The 24,978-nt window shown below is 37.8% G+C and overlaps 1 protein-coding gene across 47 annotated transcripts in view; it reads left to right on the top strand.

The window, feature by feature from the left end:
- The window catches only part of SORBS2 (sorbin and SH3 domain containing 2), a 217,479-nt gene that overhangs the window by 88,671 nt on the left and 103,830 nt on the right, over positions 1-24,978 (top strand). For 29 of the 47 annotated variants that reach the window (XM_086380099.1, XM_086380113.1, XM_086380111.1 and 26 more), the window contains one exon: positions 23,232-23,281. The exons of 9 other annotated variants lie outside the window; for them this stretch is intronic. In XM_086380099.1, coding sequence (XP_086236225.1) covers positions 23,272-23,281 — 10 coding nt within the window. In that variant the 5' untranslated portion in view covers positions 23,232-23,271. Of the gene's footprint in view, positions 1-23,231; positions 23,282-24,978 lie in introns of those variants that run through there. 9 more of the 47 variants (XM_086380095.1, XM_086380082.1, XM_086380096.1 and 6 more) reach the window with 3 other exon arrangements.

Raw genomic sequence — 24,978 nt, 5'->3', positions numbered from 1 at the left:
CCATAGGTTCAAGGAGAGGAGAAGTAATAACTTTCCTGAAGTTATCTGGGGATATGGTAGAATGGGCTTTTAACCCAGCTGGCTTGGCCCCAAACTCTTGATCACAGCGCCAGCCTGCCCCAGCAGCAGGCATTCTCGTTCGCCAATCCCAACTCTGTCTGGAAACCAAGGGCAGAAGGTAATGATGACACAGTTCTTGAAAATGCCCATAATTCGGATCATAAGCATTAGTTCTAACATGCCTTTTCCATGAAATCTTCTGATACAGAAATTATGTCTATTTCCAGCCTTTTCCATGAAATCCTCTGATGTAGAAATATGTCCATTTTTATTTGGTAAGAAAAAGAAGAGGACTGTTACCTTTTAGGTTTCTTGCTGTGCTTTCTGTATGGAAAAGTATTACTGTTCTGACCAGACAAAAATACGTAATCAACTTTAGTCCCAAGCCCTCCAGTAGAGTTACATTACAGGACACTGTGCAGTGAGCATGAACAGCCTTCTTTTTAAAATATTCTGTTAGATATTCTAAAAACATTTAATGAGTGGTCAGTATTTATTATTTATCTGTTGGGCATGTGGTATTTTTCATTTATTATTTATGATCTCTGTCTTTTAAGCCATTTAAAGTCAAGAGGGAAAATGAATGGGACCGTCACTCATGCACACTTATGAGGATTCTAATTCTGTCTACACTTTCAGTCTGTATAGTTAAAATTATTGATCCCCAGAAATTTTCTATTCATTATATAAAATGGTGTCTCATCTACATTTATCAAAAAGATTTTTGAAGTATAAGGAGTGTCTTTTAATCCTGCTAAGTTAGGTCTTATGGAAAAAGTAGAATTAACTTTACAAATGTTTTTCCTGATTTTAACATTTCAGTCCCATTTTTTTTAACCTTGATTATTTGGGCTAAATTATAATTTTTCTTATTTAATCTGAAAAGTTATTTTATTTTGTTTTACATCTGTCCCTTTGACCTTGTTAATATGCCTTTTCTTAACTTCATTATCTTTTTCTTAGAATGCAGGGATATTTCTTAGAGAGAAAAGCTATAAATTGCTGGAGAATAATATTAAATACTATAAATTGCTGGAGAATAATATTAACTACGTTAATATTAAAATAGAATGAATTTTGTTAAGTCCCTTTTTTGCCTTATTATCTGGGATAATTCCAATTTATGCCTGTTATGTCAGCATAAATATTAAAGACACTTCCTTTTACTACTGTTCTATTTAGACAAATTATACAGACATGCTTTCCAAAAGTAGTGTAAAGCTAATGATTAAGTACATTTGCTTTTATTTCCAAGAATTCATGTATACATGCCAGAAAACCTTATTTCCTAAACCTTCCTTGAAAACTGCCACTGTAAAATAGATTTTCTTTTTTTGACAGTGGCTTATAAGCCTTTAACTTGTAGTCCAGAAACACAACTCCTTACCTTGTCATAGAGTCTTATGTTCTGAAGCTGACGTAAGTGAAAACCTAAAATCATTCTAGATCATAGCAAGATAGTATTACTTATTGCTGTTATAAAACATATCTCTGTCAAATTTCAGGATATATTCTGTGTGCAAATGAGGAAAAGACCTAAAGCAAATTTAAATAAACATTAAGCTTGTACAATCTGCCATCATTCTACATGACACCAGCTTAGCGTATCCATGAAACTCCAATCTGACCTGATATGAACCATGTACAGACCAAGTATAGAATCTGTGGTCTAGCTATGGGGTTCGTTGAGGCTCACTTGTAAGACACTGCCCCAAAAATATACTACAGTCTAGCTTGTTGGCCCCTCCCATTATTCGGGATACTCCTTTAGAAATAAATGAAAGACAACCTGTTAAAAATTTAAATGTGTTCTTTTGAAGTCACCACTTGAAATCTTAACAAAACTTGATGTTTTGATAATGTAAGATAGAACATCCACCATACAGCCAATTAAATAACGAAGGTTCTTCCCACCAAGGAAGTAATTTTTTCATTATACTTACGATAGGTGGTAGCTACCTGTCCCATTTAGACTTGAAAGTTAAGATCACAAGTAGTGGTACTGATTCCAAATTTCACTGAACTGCATCAGCATTGTTTGGAACCAATGCCCGTGATCAGAGTCCAAACTGGATTGGTGACTGTTTGTCTAGAAGACAACAAAGGCAAATAACGGTGCTCAGAATGAACGTACGGCAGTACTTATGTGTGCGATGCTGCAGCATAATGACAGTGGAGCAATTAGCAAATAATAATGATTAGAGTTTCTGTTGATCCAATTATAAAACACTGATCTGATCCACTCTTCTTCTTGTACTCCCGTTCATAACAGCAAAATTTCCCACTGCTGCCTAAGTGGTAACGTTTGACTGCCTCTTTGCATTAACTATAAAGGGAGACAGGGAGATTGATTTCAGGAATTGGTAGTGCTCATCACTTCCCGGCACTACCCCGTGTGGAGCCACAGGAGGCCAGTGTGTCCGTGGAACTGCCCAGGAGGCTCCACCTCATGACTGAACTTCCTGCCTCTGAATCACATTCTCCTGAGAAAGTCCCTGGTCTTCTGAGCTTATGTTCTTGGGGTGGGAAAGCGATGATAAATAAACATAAGGTGAGGGATGATAAGAAGGGTTCTGATGAAAAAAGCTTACAAAGGGTAAAGGAAATATGGAGGGGGAATTCTGTAACGGATGGTTAGGAAAGCTCTCTCTGACAACGGGGTGTTTTAGACCTGAAGGGCTAAAGGAGAGAGCTGCAGAAACAAAGGGAGTGTTCCAGGCAAAGGCAAAGACCTGGGACCATGTGAGCTTGGCCTATGTATTCACGGGGAGGAGGTCTACAAGCCTGGAGCAGGATGAGCAGGGAGGGAGGGGCAGCATGAACCGCAAGGTTGAGTGAGGGCCCAGGACCCCGAGGACCCTGCAGACTATGGTAAGCATGGGAGACCAGAGGCCCTGAAGGGTTTCCACCAGGGGACTGAGTGATAGCGCTCAGGTTTTAGAGAGATCATCCTGAATATTCTGGGGACAGCAGAATGCAGGCGATATAAGCAGATGAAAGGAGACCAGTCGCAAGCCCCCTGAAACAGTTCAGACTTAGACTAAAGTGAAAGGCCGTAGTGGAGAAGGCAATGAAAACCATTTGGATTCTGGACATATTCTGAAGGCAGAGATAGTAGAATCTGCTCATAAATGAGGGTCAGGGATGTAAGAGAAAATATAAGTCAAATATCATGTCGCTGCTGTTGGTCTGAGCAACTGAAATGGTGATACTGTTTACAGAGAAGTCAAAGGAGGGGAGGGTGGGTGACAGGGTGAAATGAAAGGTCAGGGTGACGTGCCCGGCGGACATCCAGGTGGACACGGCCAACAGGCAGGTGATGTTCCAAGCCTGGCACGCTGAGGACAGGCAGGGGCTTGAGAAGTCAATTTATGAATCTTCAAATAGTCGTAATTTTAAGTTACCCAGTCTCTCTTTTAAACACATTCATATTTTACTCTGCCACTGTTCCAAGGCTGAGTGCCTAAACCCCAACATTAAGTTTGGGAATTTTGTTTGGGCTTAGTATAAACCCAACTGTGATGAAACAAACAAGCAAAAAATAATACAAAAAGATGATGGCAGTAAAAACACGGAACAAGGGTGGAAGGACACCAGAGATGTGCTGCCCCATTCTGCCATGTTAGCAGGTGCTTTGACCCTTAGGGCTCACCTGGACGAGGCTGCACAGCAAGAGACCATGTGCATGTTGGTTAGACCTGTATATTTCTGCGAATTGCTCTACCTGAACTTGAGAAGCAAAATATCTGTAATAAAAAGTTGTTGAGATCTGTTACATAATTCTATCTTGTTGTAGAAGGCATTACATTGGTTTTAAAATAATTCCAAATATCTAATTAGTAGGATCCTTGTTTGGGATAGATTTATGTGCAATTTACGAATAGAGCTATGACTCAGTTTTGCATCTGTTATGGTCCCTCAGTGTTTACCCGAAGAGCTTGGTTTCTCCCAGCCCCATCAGGTACATGGTCTCTCTGCATCTCCACTGCCAGACCTTCTTTCCTCCCACACAGTGTGGGCAGCAGACTGGTGATGCTCACTTTGCCATTAGCATTCATCGCTAATGCACAACGCAAAATTTGTAACTCATAAGACGAGGGCTCCCACAGCGCAGAAGCAGCTGTGTATCTTACACAGAAAATAAAAACTGAAACAAAAACAACTCAAGTGCTGGAAACTAACAGCCATAATAAAAATACAGGCATCATGCCATTGTGTGGGAAAGAACTTAAATAGTAAATATAGGGGAAAACACTTTTACTCCATCTTGAAAATTTGGAGTAAGAAGAATTTGGAGCGAGGGGAGAGGCACGTATACTCAAACACAGGTAGAGATAGACAGAGATACAGCTGAAGCTTGGAAATCCAGAAATAATGTTCCAGTTTGGATTTTAAAAGATGGCATAAAAAAGCAACAATGAAGATTAAAATATTAAACTGTCTTGAAAGTATTTGCTTCTTTGAAAGATGCACGCTTTTAAAAGATTGCTGATTGTGGGGCCTTTTCCCTCTTGCCTTGATGATGTGAAGGTTTTCAGCACCACGTTTCCTGCTTTTTTCCTGTTTTATTGGTGTGACCAGGAAAGGCCTGGGAAAGGGGAGAGATAGAAGCAGGTGTCACAGAGGGTGGAAAAAATGGGTGAGATAATTCCAGGGAGAACTCAAAATAGCTAAACTAGTCTTTTTGCCAAAGGTAAATGAAGTAATTTACTTTTTATAAGATTTGTTCAGCTGAATAAAATGATTTCATTTTTGAATGTTCCTGTGATTATAACTAAAATATGACTCATCCATCTGATGGCTCATTCTTCCTCTTGAGAATAAACCTTCAGAATCAGGATGAACAAGAGCTTAATGGAGCCATGTAGGGTGGCTCTGATGATGGTTTTGGTGCTGGCAAAGGAATCCAATGCTATTTGTGTTTCCTGTCTCTGATATTTCATGTATATTTTGGCAATAGTCTTTCTTGACCCAATAAATTTATTATGAGTTATTGTGTAGTGACATATGTAAACTTAAAGGGAGACATGCAATACATCATTTGCCAGAATGTCCATACATTGCTGAGGATGCTGCGTTACTGGTCCATGAGCATTTTGCTCTTCATGTAGGAACATCTTCTCTAGGAAGGGAGAATCCAAGTTGTCTCTGCCTTAAGATCATTGTCTGATTCCCTGAGAGCCACCAAATGGCCAGACTGTGCACTTAGTATCAAGGCATAGAGGAAGCCTGGGCATCTTAAGGAGTCTTCCCAGGTGGCGCTAATGGTAAAGAGCCACCTGCCAGTGCAGGAGATGTAAGAGACACGGGTTTGATCCCTGGGTCAGGAAGATTCCCTGGAGGAGGGCATGACAACCCATTCCAGTATTCTTGCCTAGAGAATTCCACGGACAGAGGAGCCTGGCGGGCCACAGTCCATGGGGTCGCAAAGAGTCGGATAAGACTGAAGCGATTTAGCATGCACACACATGGGCACCTTAAAGGTGGATGAAGATGAGCAAGGTGATTGGGAAGATGAGCATCCTCTGACTGTCATGTAGAGCGATGCAAAGATGTGGAGAGATGTGACAAGTGCCTCTGAGAGCTGCCACCCCTGGGCTGGTGGGGCAAGCAGTGAAACCTTCAACATCAAAATCTGCAGAGATGTGGATGTACCTAGAGGGTGTCATACAGACTGAAGTCAGAGAAAATCAGATGTTATATAAAGTCACTTTTATACGTGGAATCTAGAAAAATGGGACAGATGAACCTATTTGCAAAGCAGAAAGAGAGACAAAGAAGTAGAGGACAAATGTATGGACACCAAGAGGGGAAAGGATGGGTGGGATGAATTAGGGGATTGACGTTGACATATATTCACTCCTCCAGGGGGTCTTCCCGACCCAGGGATTGACCCCAGGTCTCTGGATGGCAAGCAGATTCTTACCACCTGATCCACCAGGGATGTCATGTGTATATATATACACTACTGTGTATAAAATAGGTAACTAGCAAGTCAGTTGAGGGACTACTGGTTTGCTTTGTGTTGATCTAATTTTGGCTGTGATAAGGAGCAGGAAAGTAGATATAAAGAGCTGATATTATCTGCCTTGCTGCCCCCTACCTATATACCACGAAGATCACCCATTTAGGGTTCATTGCTGACACAGGTACATGAAGCAATAATATTCATCCGTGCGTCACCGTTATCCTTCATGTACTCCCATCTCCTGATGCTGGATGTTAAATGATACTTTACCTGTATTTGGCCCACAGAAAGTTCAGAGAGCTAAAAATGCTTATCCTCTCATACCCAAATCTCTTCCTGTGTGGCTGTGATAGAGGCATACTGTCCTTTCCAGGGCTAAATGTCTCCTCTTTGACTTCAAACACATATAGTTGGGAGACAGGGAATGGTCAAGGTTCCCCCAAGTTCTGCTTATACAATGCCTGCTTTCAAATTTTTTGATTAATGAATTAATGCATTGAATAATGAATGAATGGAGACATTCTCTGAGTTAGGGAATGCTAAAAAATGGGGTGAGGTTTGGGAGAGGGGAATAATCATGAACCCAGCATGAAGTAGGAAACAAAGTATATTTGAAATGTAACTTAGATGTATCAATTTACAAATGAGGATAATTGGATGAGGGTCTAGGCTGCCATTTACTTTTGATGATATTAAAAGCTAGGTTCTTAAAATGCTAGCATAAATACCTACTCAACATAAAACAAGCCTTTTTTGAAACATGTACTACATGTAAATTGATGTCACATGCACAAGTCATTCTTATGTGTTTATTAAAATAAAGAACCCATTTTTTGGCATTATTTCCTGGACCTAGAGTTAATCTATGTTTTTGAAGGAAATAAATTGTTTCTTCACAAACATTTGCTAATTCATCCTTCTCCTTAAGTCAATTTTCTTTCTCAGTCAACTTTAACTCAATAACACGTGTATCATATAGTTGCCATGTAAATAACCAAATATCCTAAAATCATAATTTGTGCTAAGTAAACAGTCTAATTCCAAAGCTTCTGAAAAGAGAAACAGGCTGATTGAAATTTCTGTGGGTCATAAGACTTTGGTAATTTGTTTGTGAGCCTGATGTCAAACTTCCACAGTAACCAAAGCATATAATAGCAATCATCCACATGAAAAATCATGTGAAATAACACTGTACTTCACATGCTATTATAATTTAGCAAGCGCTGGCATGACTGACTCAGCCACTAAGAAAATGTAATAAAAATACTAGTTTGGAACACAATGTGCTGAGATCTCTCAGCCTTTTGTTTCCTCAAAGGTCAACAGATTTTACTCTTGGAAATACGAGATATGCAAAATAATGTAACATTCAGAATTTGAAACCACATTCTTGACTTATCTGTTTTTTCCACTGCAAATGCAAACTCTAATAGAAAACCCCCAAAATCAATGATCCTTGTCACTCCCAATGTCCCTGACACCATCACACCACCCGTAATGGAAAAAGCTTTAAAAAGGTGATGATAATTTATTGACTGAACTTTATTTTTATACAAATTGTTTTGGATGTACATTTATAAAATGGATATTGTTTTAGGCCACATGAAATCTCAAAATTGATCATCTCCACTGAAAGGCACTTGAGGTAATATGGGAAGACATGCCATATAGAAAGAGTGCTATAGACCTCATTCCTGGACTTACGTAAACGGGGCAGCTAGAGGAAAGCAGCCACGGACGATGGCTCAGACTCGTACTAATATGTATCTGTCACATACTGATGCTACTAGAAATACAGATCTTTCAAAATCTTTTTTTCTGAACTTTAATGTGTAAATAAGTCATTAAAATACTGACTTCCAAGAAGATTCTGCTTTATATCATATACAATCATGTTAGTAAGGATACTGGATTGTACCATTTAATACATATAAATTAACTAACTCTACACTTTCTGGATTTAGGAAAATTTCAGACCACAGAAGGACCTTATGTGCTTTTGCATTATAAAACAAGCCTTTCATTTTATAAGTTAAAACACTCAGGCAGCAAGAAGTGCAGAGATTTGCCCAAGCACATATAGACTAAATACTGACACTCACTTTCACACAAGGAAGACCTTGAGGGAATGTTAAAGAACATATACCTGAAAGTTCCCTAAAACATGTTGTTGAATCCTGACTCTGCCACTTCCTAGCTGCTGATGACAGTATACGTATTAATATATTTCTGAAGTTGCTCCTCCCACAAAGGGGAAAGTTGCTAACTTTCTGATCCACTCATTATCTTTGGCTCCCTCCTGACTTGAGGGAATATGAGCTATATTTTCTCTCTTTTTTAAATTGAGTTATAATTGACATACAGCATTTTGTAAGTTTGAGGTGTACAACCTGATGTGAATTATAATATGATGGGCTCCATTTCTCACCCTGACATAGGAAGGGCAGACAGGCAACATCCCAACTGAATGAGTTCACATTAGAAAACAAGTGTGATGGCTCTCCTCAACTACATTTGCTAGAATAATTATGGCAGCATGTGATCATAACACAGTTTCTAGGTCTCCAATGTTGCAGGAGAAATGAAGGAATGCTTCTGCTCTCCATTATAGAGAAGAAATAATGCTGAAGTCAGGGAGTGTCAGGTTTTTGTCATGGGATGTTCACTGCGGACACAGTCGCTATCTGTGAACCTGATGGAGTTCACAGCAGAGTCCATATGATGGGCACAAAAAGCCCAGGGTGGGTTTTTAAGATCATGACCCCATACCACAGCTTACCCTGGAGGGGAACCCAACCTGCCCTGAATCCTCAGGCCGTTGGGAAGTCAAGATGAAGTCTTTGCTGCTTTTCAAAGAGCAGCCAAAACTCAAAAGGAAGAAAGTAGAGAACTTCTCCCCATAGATAAAAGGGAGGAGGGAAGACTAACAAGGAGCAGATCAAATAAGACTTTAACTGTATATGTTAAAATATGTCCAACAATCATCTTAAGGAATATTCCAATCATTTCTAGTAGTGAGTGTGTCTAAGGTGTCATGAAACAGCACAATCTTTGTTCAAATAATTTTCACTGTTCCCCAATGTTTAATTTAAGTATAAATTTGTATGCTGTTTTCTTTGCCTATTTTTGGTGGATTGAGTGAAAGTTTTAGCTTTAAATAGTGGCAGGGTATAAAGGACTATATTAGGTATTAAAAAGTGAAGAATGCTGGGAACATGTGACTTGGTTAAGACCTACAAGTGAGGTCATTTGAGTTGGCATCTTGTTGAGCAAAAGAGTAACAGATAGCAACTCCAGTTTTGTTGTATAATGCAGAATTATTAAAGCCCTTAGTTCTAGGATAGAGTTATTTATATCCTTTCTGATGAGAGTTATAAACCAAATCATTTAAAACCCAGCATTGAGAAATAGTTGCATTTGGACATAATAGAGCAGTGGGTTGCCATTCCCTTTCTCCAGGGCATCTTCCCAACCCAGGGATCAAACCCAGGTCTCCTACACTGCAGGAGGATTCTTTACAGTCTGACCACCGGGGAACATTTGGATATCATGTTTCTTAAATTCAGGTGCATCCTAGTTCAGTTCAGTTCAGTCGCTCAGTCGTGTCCGACTCTCTGCGACCCCATGAATCGCAGCACACCAGGCCTCCCTGTCCATCACCAACTCCTGGAGTTCACCCAGACTCACGTCCATTGAGTCAGTGATGCCATCCAGCCATCTCATCCTCTGTCGTCCCCTTCTCCTCCTGCCCCCAATCCCTCCCAGCATTAGAGTCTTTTCCAGTGAGTCAGCTCTTTGCATGAGGTGGCCAAAGTACTGGAGTTTCAGCTTTAGCATCATTCCTTCCAAAGAACACCCAGGGCTGATCTCCTTCAGAATGGACTGGTTGGTGCATCCTAAGGGATACTGAAACTTTGTGTTACAACTGTTATTCTTCTCCCTGTCAGTGCAAAGCCTAAGTGTGAATAATTTAAGAGTATTAATCCTAAAATCATCACTGAGATGATTTCCCTGAGATGAAAAAACAAACAAACAAAAAAATAAGGGTACTGTCAATAATTTTCTTATGGCTGCTAACACTCACATGACAGCACTTTCCACCGAATCACTCAGAGGCCTCTCCACTTCCCTTCAGCATTCAGGGCTAGCCTCTAAAATCTGGGGAGATACTCACATCTGCAGCAGGCTGGCTCATGGACAAAACCAAAAGAACAACATTTTTTTTTTTTTAATTGAGGCCATGAGGTGCCAACGTGAGTGTAAAAGTGAGATCATAATCTTCCTTGATTTCTATAACCACTGCTTATTTTTATATTGATACAATCACATTTTTAAACCCCTGTGTCACACTGAGCTCGTAGCTCACTAAAGTTTGCAGACGTATTTCCGATAAAGTTTTGAGAAATCAATCTCTTCAACCTTATCATGAAATAATTTGGTATAGCTGAGTTGCAAGACTTTTTATTTATCCCTGTTAAAGTTTAACTCAGCCTGTTAAGATAATCTTTCTACTTGTTACCTAGTCCTCTCTTGGGTATATGCCTTCTGTGGAACTGCTAAGTATGCTAGTTATTTTCCCAAAAAATAAAAATGTTGAAAACACACAGCCAGGGAAGGGTGCTCCTGAAAATGATTTTTCATTCATCTGTAATTCCATCTAACACTTTCACATTAATACATAGAGATGTCATGAAGCATTTTGCCAGATTTCTTACTAAAGATCTAGTTAACTGCTTTTGCACTCTGAATATTACATTTGGATATAAGAAGTCAATAATTTTAACAATGAAAATAGAAGATATCTGTCTTTATTATCTATTTTCTTTGGCTCCAATGAAGAGTGTCATAAACTACCCACTCTTCAGCAAAAATACCAAGTTTCAACTTTCAATAAATTCAGAATTTCTTCAGAGGCAGTATTTTCCTTCAATGGCCTCTTATTTTCTTCCTTGGATTTTCACAAATTAGTCCAATTATCTTAGGATGTTTGTGAACTGATTTGAGATACATTTTCATTCTAAATAAACTTTGCAAGAGAAATATTATTTAAATGTTAAGTGACCCAATTAGAGCAAAGTTCTTACCACCACCAGCACCCCCAAATTCAAATCCCACATAGGGTAGCAAATAGAGTTTCACCATGTCATATCTGAGACACACACAAACACAGGTTTGTACTACTGCTGGCGGTATACAGCAGGCTTTTTGCCCTTGCTAAGTTATGCAAACATTATTTCAGGTGTTCAGGAAGCAGGTGTGTTCAATCAAAAGAAAAAAATGTGACTCTTTAATAGTCAATTAACAGTAAGCAGATTATTTAAAGGTAGTTATTTCATAAAATAACATTGCCATGGAAATACGTCCAAATAAATATTAACTTAAAATTCTGAGGTTTTCTTAAAAAAGAAAAACCAATAGTTATTGATCTAGGTTTATGCCTAAATAAAGCTGTCTATTTAGGCTTGTGCAGTAGTTGGGCAAAAGAAATCCTTGTCATAAACAACCATTATTTCCATGTTAGTTCTAGAAGAATAAATCTATGGTCTTCGGTTAACAGTCCTTACTTATTCATCAACCAGGTCTGTGTTTTACCTATAGAATCTACCACACCTCCTCATATGTAGGAGGTACATATATCTCTCTCTTGTAGCCCCTGCCATGTAGGTAGGATTCAGCACTCAGGCACTATGCCTAATGTACTGTATTATAATTAATTGTAATGTGTTGAGGGGAAGCAGCTTGATTTCAATTACATTTGAAGATGTCTTAAAAGGAGATGCCTTTTCTTCACTGTCAGGAGAGCTAAGTCAGTTTTGAGTGTCAACTTGTTACTATTTGATCTTGGAGCAGTCATTTCTCTGAATCCCCAAAAGCCTAAAATCAAAAATTGAAATGACTGATCCCAGGTCCTTTTCAGAAGTTGAAATTTAAAAAGTAAAACACACATAAAATTATACTTCTTTACTACTACCACAGCATTTAATGTTTGCTTCCCCTTAAAGTCTAAATATGATATATATAAAACTAAACTATTTAATTTCCTTTTATATCAGCTGACTTGTGATATCAGTGTATAAAAATTAAAATGAAAGGTTTACTAATAAAAATAGGAAATTTATGAATAAACAATAAGATCCTACTGGATAGCAGAGGGAATTATATTTAATATTCCAGGATAAACCATAATAGAAAACAATATTAAAAAGAATGTATATATGTATATAACTCAGTCATATTGCTGTACAGCAGAAATTAGCACAATATTGTAAATCAATTATACTTTGATAAATAATGTTTTTTTAATTTTGAAAATGGAGGAAATATTTCAAAGTTCAAATTTTTTAAAAATATGGTTCTTTTGTTTTTTTACATTGAACATAACTGTAATTAACATTTTTAAATTTCAACTTTATGGAAGCTATAAATGACATACACAATTGTAAGATGTTGCAAGTGTACATAGAGATGACACGTGTACACTGTGAAATGATTCTCTCCATTTGTTAACACATCCATCATTTCATATATTAATCTTTTCTTTGTTGAGAATATTTAAATTCTACTCTCTCGGTTGTCGTTGTTCAGGCATGAAGTCTGTCTGACTCTTTTGCAACCCCATGGACTATAGTCCGCCAGACTCCTCTGTCCATGGGATTTCCCAGGCAAGGATACTGGAGTGGGTTCCCATTTCCTTTTCCAGGGCACCTTCCCAACCCAGGGACCTCCTGCATTGGCAGGCAGGTTCTTTACCATGGAGCCATGAGGGAAGCCCTCTACTTTCAGCACATTTCAATTCTGCAATACAGTGTTATCAACCACGGTCACCACGTCATACATTACAGCCTCAGACCTTATTCCTCTGACAGCTCAAAGTTTGTACAGTTTTACCAACCTCTCCCTATCTCCCTGCCCCACCCCCAGCCCCTGGCAACCACTTTCTTACTCTCTGTTTCAATGAGTTTGATGGTTTTGTTTTTTCTTCTGTTTTAGATTCCACATATAAGTGATAACGTGCAGTATCTGTCTTACTTCTTTTGCTTAGCATAATGCCCTCAAGGTCCATCCATGTTGTCACAAATGACAATACTCCCTTCTTTCTCACACTTGAATAATGTTTGATTGTGTAAATACACCACATCTTTATTCATTCATCAGTTGGCACACATACAAGTTGCTTCCATGTCTTGACTACTGTGAATAATGCTGCAGTGAACGCGGGAGTGTAGGCAGCCCTTCAATACTCTATCTTCATTTCCTTTGGATATATTCCCTCAAGTGGGATTCCGGGATCATATGGTAGTTCTGTTTTTAACTTTTTGAGGGACCTCTGTATTTTCCCCTGTAGTACCGGCACCAGTTTATTCCCACCAACAGCGCACAAGGGTTTCCTTATCCCCACATTTCACCAGCACTTGTTATCTCTTGCCTTTCTGATAGCAGCTGTTCTAACAGGTGTGAAGTAAAATCTCATTGTAGTTCTGATTTGCATTTCCGTGATGATTAGTAATGTTAACACTTTCTCAGGTACCTGTTGGCCATTGTATGTCCTTACTTGAAAAATGTCTCTTCAGTTCCTCTGTCCATTTTTTAATCAAATTGGTCTTTTTTGAGTTTTGGCTTTTTGCAGTTGATTTATAGGAGTTCTTTATATATTAGCTCTTTATCAGATATATGACTAGGAGGTACTTTCTCCCATTCTGTAGGCTGTTTTGTCCTTCTGTGATAATTTCCTTTGCTGTGCAGAAGCTTTTAGTTTGCTATATACTCTTACTTGTGTATTTGCGTTTGCTGCTTTACTTTTGTTGTCAAGTACAAAACAAAATATTGTGAAGACCTAAGTCAAGCTTATGCCTTGTATTTTCTTCTGGGACCTTTATGGTTTTAGACCTTATATTCAGATCTTTTATGGATTTTGAGTTGATTTTTGTGTATAGGGTAAGATAGGCTTGCAGTTTTATTCTTTTGCATGTGGCTGTCCAGTTTTCCCAGCACCATTGAAGGGACTATCCTTTTCCCACCATATATTCTTGGCTCTTCTGTCATAAATAAACTGAGCATATTTGCATGGGTTTATTTCTGGGCTCTCTATTATGTTCCATTGGTCTGTGTGTCTGTTTTTAAGGCCAATACCATATTTTTTATTTTATAGCTTTGTAATAGAGTTTGAAATGAGGAAGTGTGATGTCTCCAGTTTTGTCCTTCTTTCTCAAGATCACCTTGGCTATTCATGATCTTCTGTGATTCCACACAAATTTTAGAATTGTATTTTCTATTTGTGAAAAATGCCATTGAAATTTTGGTAGGGACTGCTTTGAACCTATAGATTGTTTTGGGTAGTACAGACATTTTATCAATATTCTTCCAACCCTTGAGCATGAAATTATAGCTTCATTATTTATAGCTTCTTCCATTTCTTCCACTGATGTCTTACAGTTTTTAGTATACAAGTGTTTCATTTCCTTGGTTTCATTGATTCCAAGTAGTTTGTTATTTTTTACACAATTGTAAGCAAGATTATTTTCTTAATCTTTCTTTCTGATATTTTGTGATTAGTAATATTAGTGATTCGTGGATAGAAACACAACTGATTTCTGCACATTGATTTTGTATCCTGCGTCTTCACTAAGTTAATTTATTAGTTCTAAGTTTTTTTGATAGAATCTTTAGGGTTTACGTATGTGATATCAAGTCATCTGCAAATAGAGACAGTTTTATTTCTTTCAAATCAGAAAGAAAGAAGCGTATCTTTTAAAAGATCATAGATTTTCTTCTCAAAGTAGAAATTTATGGTACTCTCTGCAGTGGTGGATGGCAGGGGAGACACATTCATTTAGTGAAATAAACAAGGATGGCTGTCATCAGGATGTTATCACTCTGCAATTTGCCACACAGTTCTTTATGTGACATTTAATAGACATCTCTTTCCTCCAACCATCACCTTAGGTTATAAGCTGTCAAAGGTAATGGAAAGTCTTTTTTTAAAGCTAATTGTCACAAGCTTTAAAGTGTCCCTTCCCCTTAGGTTCAGTAGTAAGAACTTCACTGGGACAAGAGGCTAGTGTTTGATTCAACTATTTCTTTGGATCTGTCTCCTCTTATTTGCTGCAGTGGGCAGAGGGCATGGGGAGAATCTCAGCTAAAAGAAGGCTCTGTTTAAGGAAGAAAGAAAAGCTGCCTGGAAAGCAGAATTCCTTTTCAATTCCAATATGTCACTAAGTTGAGCATGGAGTAATTGAGTAATGGGAAAATACACACAAATTAACTTTATAGACTGTGGTGGCTTAGTTCAATCTAAAGCAATAAAATAAAGTCTGTGTATTTTCAGGAAAGTGTTGATTACATTCAATCAAAGGTAAAGGTCTGTCTCAAAATATTGGTGAATGGGAATGATGCCAGTTAACCAATCTGGGGATGGTTCACAACAGTTGGGGGGGTGTTTCATCCTGCTGCTGTTGCTGCTGCTGAAGATGACAGTAATGTTGCTATAAATCGTTTTTAAGGGCTTCCCTGACGGCTCAGACAGTAAAGAATCTGCCTGAAATCCAGGAGACTGACCCAGGTTCAATTCCTGAATTGGGAAGATCCCCTGGAGAAGGAAATAGCAACCCACACCAGTATTCTTGCCTGGAGAGTTCCATGGACAAAGAAGTCTGGTGGGCTATAGTCCTTGGGGTGACAAGAGTTGGACACCACTGAGCGAATAAATTATTTAGATGGCTGCAAATGGGCACAACTGTGTTTGAATCCAGGTCCACTTGACTTCAAGACCTATCGTTCCAACACTGTTCAGTTCACCTATAACATGTGTTTCTATAGTCTAATTCTTTACATGTCTCTTTGATGATGTGTCTGACTTACCAGGTCCACATTAAGGTTCTGGTTTATTTTCAGTAGGAATATATTTGGCTTTTGATTTATAGAATAGAAACCAACAGAAATTTCCTAGTACTATACTATCAAGTTGATCAATAGCTTTGACTTAGAAAAAAATGCATTTGTAAGTACTTAGATGTATTCTATAATCATTCTTAAGTACTATAAAAGTAAAAGATATCATGAAAGTATGATACTAGAACAATATTAAATCACGTGATCATTTAGTGCAAAAAGAAACCAATATTCTTTTATCATTAAATAAGAGTAAATTACAGACTTTGGAACTTTGGAATAGCATCAGAAAGAAAATTATCTACCAGGATTGACCTTGAACTAGTATACTTTTTAAGGAAAATCTGTACATATTTGGACTAGCTTGCATTGTAAAGTCTCAGAAATAAAATTGCTAGTTTCCTTGAAAAATATATGGGCAAAACTGGGTTTGAATACAGGTCCACTTGACTTCAAGAACATGTGTATACCCGTGGTGGATTCATGTTGATGTGTGGCAAAACCAATACAATATTATAAAGTAATTAGCCTCCAATTAAAATAAATACATTTAAATTAAAAGAAAAACCTATTCTTGAACCAACACTATTCAGTTCACCTATAACATGTGTTTCTATAGTCTTCAGGAAATTTTTCCAGGTATAATGAAAAAGAACACTGTACTTTTATGAAAATAATCAATGATCTCATGTCCTTTTGTTCAACACTATTCACAGTAATGATTTTGTCTTATTCCTATGAAATGACGCTAAATGTGTTTTGACCCCAGCATTCATGTGTGAATGCTATGGGTAATTTGACCTGCATACTAAGGACCCATCTTTAGGCAGCATTCATTCAGGAATGTCCAGAGGGATTTAAGTTCTTATATGGGGGCTGAGCAGGGACAACTGTGCCCTCATTATTGACTGAGATGATCTGTGCCACCCACTCAGAGGCAAAGGAGCCCCCGAGCTGGCATCATAGACTGGCTGTCAGCTCAGAGAAGCCATTCAGAAAAGGGTTTGACATGGATTCTCATTTATCTAAGCTCAGGGATTGTAAAGAACATAATAAACAACTTGGGGTATTTTCCGTGAACATTTCAAAGCAGCCTATTAATACAGTAGAAAGGACAAATGTCAACAACTTAAATTATGTCATTTGGCTATAATTGAAAAGTGAAATCATTTGGCATTTATGAATACTGCTAGTCCTACCACAGAGAGAGAGAAATGCATTGACCACTCAGGGTAGTTTATGCAGAAAGAATGGTATATATGACCCCATTTCAAAGTAAATTCAGGCTAAACTCTGGTGCATAAAATTAATATGCACCATATTTTTATTCTTGTGTTTATCTCTTAAAAAAAAAAATCTAACATTCCTCAATGTTTCCCACCGCTCTGTGTGTCCTGTCTTCTGAATTATTTTTGAACTCTGAATAGAATAATTTTAAAATGACCTAGCAATTTACTGGATTAAAATTATTCCATGGAAAATCTTTCAGGCTCCAGTCTTAAAATCCTCATATTAACTGAGCTAAAATGTAGTCCTATAGTTGTACAGCTGGCCTTGGTGCTTAAATTCAAGTCTACAAAAATAACATAACTAACACAGAATTCTTGAGCAAAATTGAGGACAGGCATTGACCCTGCTCCTCTTCAGAATGGAATGCCCAATAATCAAAAGAATTCAGGCAGAACTATAAGATTATGGACACAAAGTCATGTTGGTGCCCATGAATGAGCAATCAAACATCTTAAGATCCTCATTCAAAACTTAAATGACCCAATCTGCTGTCATGTTGGAAATAAAGGCTACTCTGATCCATTAAAAAAAAGAGAGAGATCTGATAATTGAAGGTAATTCAAGGGAAATTAAGAGACCATAGCCACAAAATCATGTCATTGCCCTCTGACCTCTGAGAAAAACAAACCCACTGCTATATACAAATTGTTGTTGTTGCTGTTGTTTAGTGCTAAGTCGTGTTGGACTCTTTTGTGACCCCGTGGACTGTAGCCTGCCAGGCTCCTCTGTCCAGGGGATTTCCCAGGCAAGAATACTGGAGTGGGTTCCTTCTCCAGGGGATCTTCCCAATCCAGGGACTGAACTCAGGTCTCCCACGTTGCAGGCAGATTCTTTATCATCTGAGCCACCAAGGAAGCCTCTATGTTGCCTTTTACATAAAAACTTCAGCAAAAACTGACCTTAAGGAAATATAGCTCCACACCACCTGTTGAATATCCTTCTGACACTCGAATGCACAGATAGTTCTTTGCCCTGTGGATTATCTGCTGAGGTTCAAGGTAGCCTGCATTTTGTGGTCAGTTTTCATAGTCTCGGCCCTAGTATAATTCCAATTTAAGAGAATACTTGAAATACTGTCTCTCCTGGTAGCAAGTAAACACTCCAGGAATTTGATGCTTTCCAGAATAATCTGTGCTTGTTATGTAAGTACCATCAAAGGCACTTTTTCAAAACAGAACAAAAGAGATTAGATTCGCCTTAGTTCTAACTGTCTAAAGAGAGTTCTCAGCTGTAGACTTGTTAATGGCTTTAGCACAAATAATGGAAATCAAATCACGCATTTTTATTAGTCACCAAAAAAGCCTTGGGTTTCGGGTTCTTCTGCAGAGCTCAATCACTGTGACTCTTCTTTTAACAACTTGGAAAATGTCTTTCCTGATTAGGAAGTTAGTCATTTCACGTTTTGACATCTAAAACAATGCGAAGTTTAAAAAAAAAAAAAAACACTCACAAATTACATTTATAAGTAACAGGATACATCACTTTAAAGATGACAAGCTCAAGGATTTGTGATGCCTTTCTTTGTTCCCAATAACCCTATTCTACTTTTTTGAGTGTCAGATACTTTGTAAATATCAGCATTTGAATTCAAACAACAAATGCTGATAATTAGTTCCTTAAACTTGGTATCAAAACATTATTATAGTAGCAGGTTTCATGTTTTGAGAACTAACCTTCCTTCAGTTTCATGTTTTCTGTAGCAATTATTACTATCCCAGTTCAAACACTGTCTTTGTGATTCAGTTTTAAAATTTAAAACATTATTTACTTATTTATTTATTTGAAGAGTAACTGCTTTGCAGTAGTGTTGGTTTCCACCAAACATCAACATTAATCAGCCACAGGTTTACCTATGTCCCCTCCCACTTGAAAAACTTCAAACAGTTTTAAACATCAAGTGTTTTGAAAAGGAGTGATAAATAGAACTGGGGAAATGTCTTTCCAGTCCTCATTTTTCTGGAGGCTTGTTTATTCCTTCTTGTTTTAGCAGTTGCTTCAGCCTTGGTCACAGACATCCCCTGAGGCTTCTCTTTTCTATTTATTTTGCCCATTTAAGGTTAACATATTAGGAGTTTTGCTACTGAGACATTAAAATAAATACATCTGGGGCTTTCTCAAGGCTCCTGCACTGACCACTGCCTTCTTGCCTGACTTCACTGGCATCCCCTCAATCCAGGCGGTATTAAGGCTACAGAGTAGAGCTCCTTAGCTATGTACCACGTTTATTTTTGTATTCGGAAAAAGAAAATAGAACCCTGCCTCTTTATTTATACTAGCTGAAAAGCAAGAGTTAAAACTCATCATAATAAAGTGTCCTGCAATCACTATTTAAAGTCAATTGGCATGAAATTTTACGGTAAAATTCAGTGTAATGTTGTGACTCTCTTGGTCCTGGATGTGGCAGCTGCAGTGTCCTTCAGGGTGGATGGGTAAGAATGTAACACTAAACACAATCGGGTGATACTAAAACACTACTAATGAGGATGTCATCTGTGTTGTTTTCAGTGTAAGCTCTAAAAAATAAATTGGGGTGAACATCAGTACTCTCATTTTATCAATTCTATATATTCCCTGCTGTAGTATTCATTGAGTACCGGAATCTTGGAGAAGAAAATGGCAACCCACTCCAGTATTCTTGCCAGGAGAATCCCATGGACAGAGGAGCCTGATGGGCTATAGTCCATGGGGTCGCAACAAGTCAGACACAATTGAAGTGACTTAGTACAAGTACCAGGATATTAGAAATTCAGTGTAGGCATAAAAAAGATAAAATCCTTCTCTTCTTGCTTCATATGTACATCTCATATCATTTGAGTGTATCGTTTTCATGCCGGTTTATTTCTTGAATTCTCCCTCTACCCTGGGGGAGAAGGTATCATTTTATTTAGCCAGTATCCACATTAAAAAATTTTTTTGAAGGTTTAAATAAACTTTTTTCCAGTTTATTGAGATATAACTGACATACAGTACTGTATAAGTTTAAGGTAAATAACAAAATGATTTGACTTACATACATCATGAAATGATGACCACAGTTAAGTTTAGTGAACATCCATCATCTCATATAGATACAAAATTAAAGAAATAGAAAAAATACATATTTTTCAATGTGCTGAGAACTCTTCAGATTTTCTCTCAACAACTTTCATAGATAATTGCAGCAGTGTTAATTATATTTATCATGTACATTACATACCTGGTACTTACTTATCTTATAAGTGGAAGTTTGTACTTTTTAGCTGCCTTCATCCAATTCCCCCTGCTCCTACCAGTGGCAACCTCAAATCTGATCTCTTTTCCTATGAGTTTGTTTGTTAGTTTATTTGTTGAGGTATAACTGACTTACAATGTAGTATGTTAGCTTCTGTTACACAACATAGTGATTCGCTATTTCCATACAATTCAAAATAATCACTACATTAAGTCTAGTTATGAATCTATCCCCATACAAAGATATTACATAATTATCGACTATGTCCCCCACACTGTACGTTTCATACCATGACGCCTTTATTTTGCTGCTTGGAAGTCTGTGCCTCTTAATGTCCCTCACCTATTTCTCTGTTCCACCCACCCTCTCCCCTTTGGCAACCACCGGTTTGTTCTCTGTATCTGTGACTCTGTTTCTGTTTTGTTATGTTTGTTCATTTGATTGTTTTTTTATTTAAAAAATTTTTTTGCTTTGCCATCTGGGCTGGCGGGATCTTAGTTTCCTGACCAGGGATTAGCCCTGTGCCCTCAGCAGTGAAAATGTGGACCACTGGACCACCAGGGAATTCCCTATCTTGTTTTTTCAATTTCACATATAAGTGAAATCATACACTATTTGCCTTTCTCTGCCTGACTTATTCACTTACATCCTCTGCTGCTGCTGCTGCTAAGTCACTTCAGTCGTGTCCAGCTCTGTGTGACCCCATAGACAGCAGCCCACCAGGCTTCCCCGCCCCTGGGATTCTCCAGGCAAGAACACTGGAGTGGGTTGCCATTTCCTTCTCCATTATATCCTCTAGGTCCACCCATATTATCACAAATGGCAAGATTTCATTCTTTTTATGGCTGAGTGATATTCCATTGCACATATAAGCCACATCTTCTTTATTAATCTATGGATGGGTGCTTGGGTGGCTTCCATATTTTGGCTATTGTAAATAACACTGCAACAAACACAGGGGTGCATATGTCTTTACTAATTAGTATTTTTGTTTTCTTTGGATAAATACCCAGGAGTGAAATTGCTGGAACTTAATGGTAGTTCTATTTTAATTTTCTGAGGAATCTCCATACTCTTTTCCATAGTGGCTGCAACAATTTCTATTCTCACCAGTAGTGCACAAGACACCCTTTCCTTGACGTCCTTGCCAGCACTTGTTATTTGTTGTCTTTTTGATAACAGCTATTCGGATGGGTGTGAGGTGATATCTCATTGTGGTTTTGATTTGCATTTTCTTGAGGATTAGTGATGGTATGTGTCTTTTCACATGCCTGTTGGCCATCTGTATGTCTTCTAGGGGGAAAAGGCTTTTCAAATCCTCTGCCCATTCTTACATGGGTTGTTTGATTTTTTGATGCTGAGTTGTATGAGTTCTTCATATATTTTGGATATTAATCCTTTATCCGATAAATTATTTGCAAATATCTTTTTCCATTTAGTAGGTGGTCTTTTCGTTTTGTTGACAGTTTCTTTTGCTGTGCAAAAGCTTTTTAGTTTGATGTTGTCCTGCTTGTTTATTTTTGCTTTTGTTTGCCTCGCCTGAGGAGACATAGCCAAAAATAATATTACTAAGGCCAATGTCAAAGAGCGTACTGCCTCTATTTTCTTACATTAGTTTTATGGTTTCAAGTTGTATATTTACGTCTTAATCCATTTTGAATCTATTGTTACTCATGATGTGAGAAAGTAGTCCAGTCTGATTCTTTTGATGTAGCTGTCCAGTCTTCCCAATTGGACATTTTAATTTTATTATTATTTACTGATCCATGAGGTATACTTTTTTTTTTTTTTTTTTTTTTACCTATCAGATATTAGAGTGCACATGGAAACTGAATGTGTGGTATAGGGGAAGTTCATGTTCACTGACAATAGGCCCTACTCAGGAGCTAAGGCAAAGTGACCAGGGTTAAACAACTATCAGAGAGCTCTTCCTCTTAGAAGCTTTGCTTCCTGAAGAGCCTATCCTTTTACTTTGGCTACAGGGTATAGAGAAATAAGAAACTCTAAAAGTGAGCACAGAGAATATGCCAGGAAAAGAACTAAGTCATGTTATACATCAAGAAATACTATAAATATTTTGAAACTTGTTTTCTACAACAAGTACCATTTTCCCAACCATTTCCAATAAATTAATCTCAACTGTCATACAGCAAGCACTCCAAAGGGGAAAACCACCACATCTGATACTGAAACAGAACTGGGTTTAGTAGTCATCATTTATTTCTTGCACTTTAGTAAAAATAGATGAATCTTACCTTTGAATACTTGCTCAAAATACCAGTACATTGCTTAAATACATTAAATATTCCCTGGCAATAAATTAACTCAATAATAAATTGAATATAATAAATGAAATAATGTAAAGTAATAATCTCAAATAAAATTAAATAATGCAATAAACTGAATAATGTAAAGTTAATGATTTCAAAGTATCAGAGTGTTTTTTAAAATTCTGGTAGAGGGCACTTAACCATCAGTGATCCTTTCTGGCTTAGAGAACAAAAACTGTTACTATAAATGTTTGAGAAAGCAATTTAATTTTTAACCATGAAAACCCTACTCCATTTTCATCCATTAATGATCAACATTAAACAAAAACACGAGTTTATGTTTATGATAATAAGACCAATAATAATTGAAGTTTAACTTGAATAGAATTATAAATTCTGCCCACTTTATTAAACTCTCATTTAAATAAAACTAATGATAATGTGATATTAGCTCACAGGTACACCAAAACCAAAGAAAAATACTTTCTTGATATTTTGCTCCCCACGCTAGTGAACAAATTAATACATCATTTTCTTTCTACAGGAAAACTGAAGACTTAAATAACAAACCCTCCAAGGTCAAAATGAACACAGGTATGCTGTCTCTGTTAGTTTTAAACTCTTCAGCCTCACTCTCTAAAAATCATCTTGGCCCTAAATCATTAGTTTAGCACTTGGCTGATCCTAAATGTGATACTAAGTTTCTGAGATAGATAGTCAAAGTCATTATTTGATTTCTTTGTTTTTGTACTTCAATCTTACAGCTATCAAAAGTAGAATTTTCTGTTTTGCTGTCTTTTACTCCTTTTTTTCTATAATTATATCATGACATTAACTCCTATAAACCCTAGGAAAAGGTAGTATATCATACAATGCATACATTTGAAAACTCTCACTTAAAATAGGCTAAATTCCTAGGCAGGTTGCTCAAGTGAGAGAACATTTAAAATTCTCCATTCTATAAACATTTTACATTGACAGCAGGAGTAGATAGAGTGCCAAAACCCCACGGGAAATCAGCTTAATTAATCCATAGACACACTTAGAGTCCTAAGTATTATATTTTTAGATGTGAGAACAGTATCTCCAAATAGCTTAACACTGGTGCTCAGAACCCCAGACTGTATACAGATTAATTGTAAAAAAAATTTTGTAATACTTGCTAGATACATATTATTTTTCCCCATAATTATTTTAACTTATATTCTCACCTTCTCCTTCTGAAATTCTTATAGTCAGTATTGAATAATTCTGGAAAGCAAGTTGAAATTTTCTAATTTTCAATTGTATTTAGAAAATACCACTTCCCACCCGTCAGTGATCACTCCAGAGCAGAGGATAAAGCATCAGATCAGATCAGATCAGTCACTCAGTCATGTCCGACTCTTTGCAACCCCATGAATGGCAGCATGCTAGGCCTCCCTGTCCATCACCAACTCCCGGAGTTCACTCAGACTCACGTCCATCGAGTCAGTGATACCATCCAGCCATCTCATCCTCTGTCGTCCCCTTCTCCTCCTGCCCCCAATCCCTCCCAGCATCAGAGTCTTTTCCAATGAGTCAACTCTTCGCATGAGGTGGCCAAAGTACTGGAGTTTCAGCTTTAGCATCATTCCTTCCAAAGAAATCCCAGGGCTGATCTCCTTCAGAATGGACTGGTTGGATCTCCTTGCACTCCAAGGGACTCTCAAGAGTCTTCTCCAACACCACAGTTCAAAAGCATCAATTCTTCGGTGCTCAGCTTTCTTCACAGTCCAATTCTCACATCTATACATGACTACTGGAAAAATCATAGCCTTGTTGGCAAAGTAATGTCTCTGCTTTTGAATATGCTATCTAGGTTGGTCATAACTTTCCTTCCAAGGAGTAAGCGTCTTTTAATTTCATGGCTGCACTCACCATCTGTAGTGATTTTGGAGCCCAGAAAAATAAAGTCTGACACTGTTTCCACTGTTTCCCCATCTATTTCCCATGAAGTGGTGGGACCGGATGCCATGATCTTCGTTTTCTGAATGTATGAAAAGGCAAAATGATAGGAGAAAGCATAGTGGAAGATATTTTTCTCGCATCAAGCCAGTTGCTTTTTTGCTGTCTCTTGTTATCAAAATGCCTCGAGGGAGGATTAGCAACCACTGGTGAGAACCAATACCTAATCCCTAGATCAAGTGTAGAGACATGCGCTCTGAAGGTGATTCTGTGGCTGCCCCTTAGCAGAAACTGGCTGCAACCGACCTCTGAGAGTTTGAAGTCAGCTGGCCCCTGGGGATGCAGTCAGCTCATAGGTGTGCAGG

This window comes from Bos grunniens, chromosome 27 (genome assembly GCF_055505025.1).
Source record: "Bos grunniens cultivar Pamir isolate PY7600 chromosome 27, Bosgru_T2T1.0, whole genome shotgun sequence".
Taxonomy (NCBI): Eukaryota; Metazoa; Chordata; class Mammalia; order Artiodactyla; family Bovidae; genus Bos; species Bos grunniens.
Note: the sequence above shows the minus strand (reverse complement) of the source record. Positions and strands in the feature narration are given on the sequence as shown.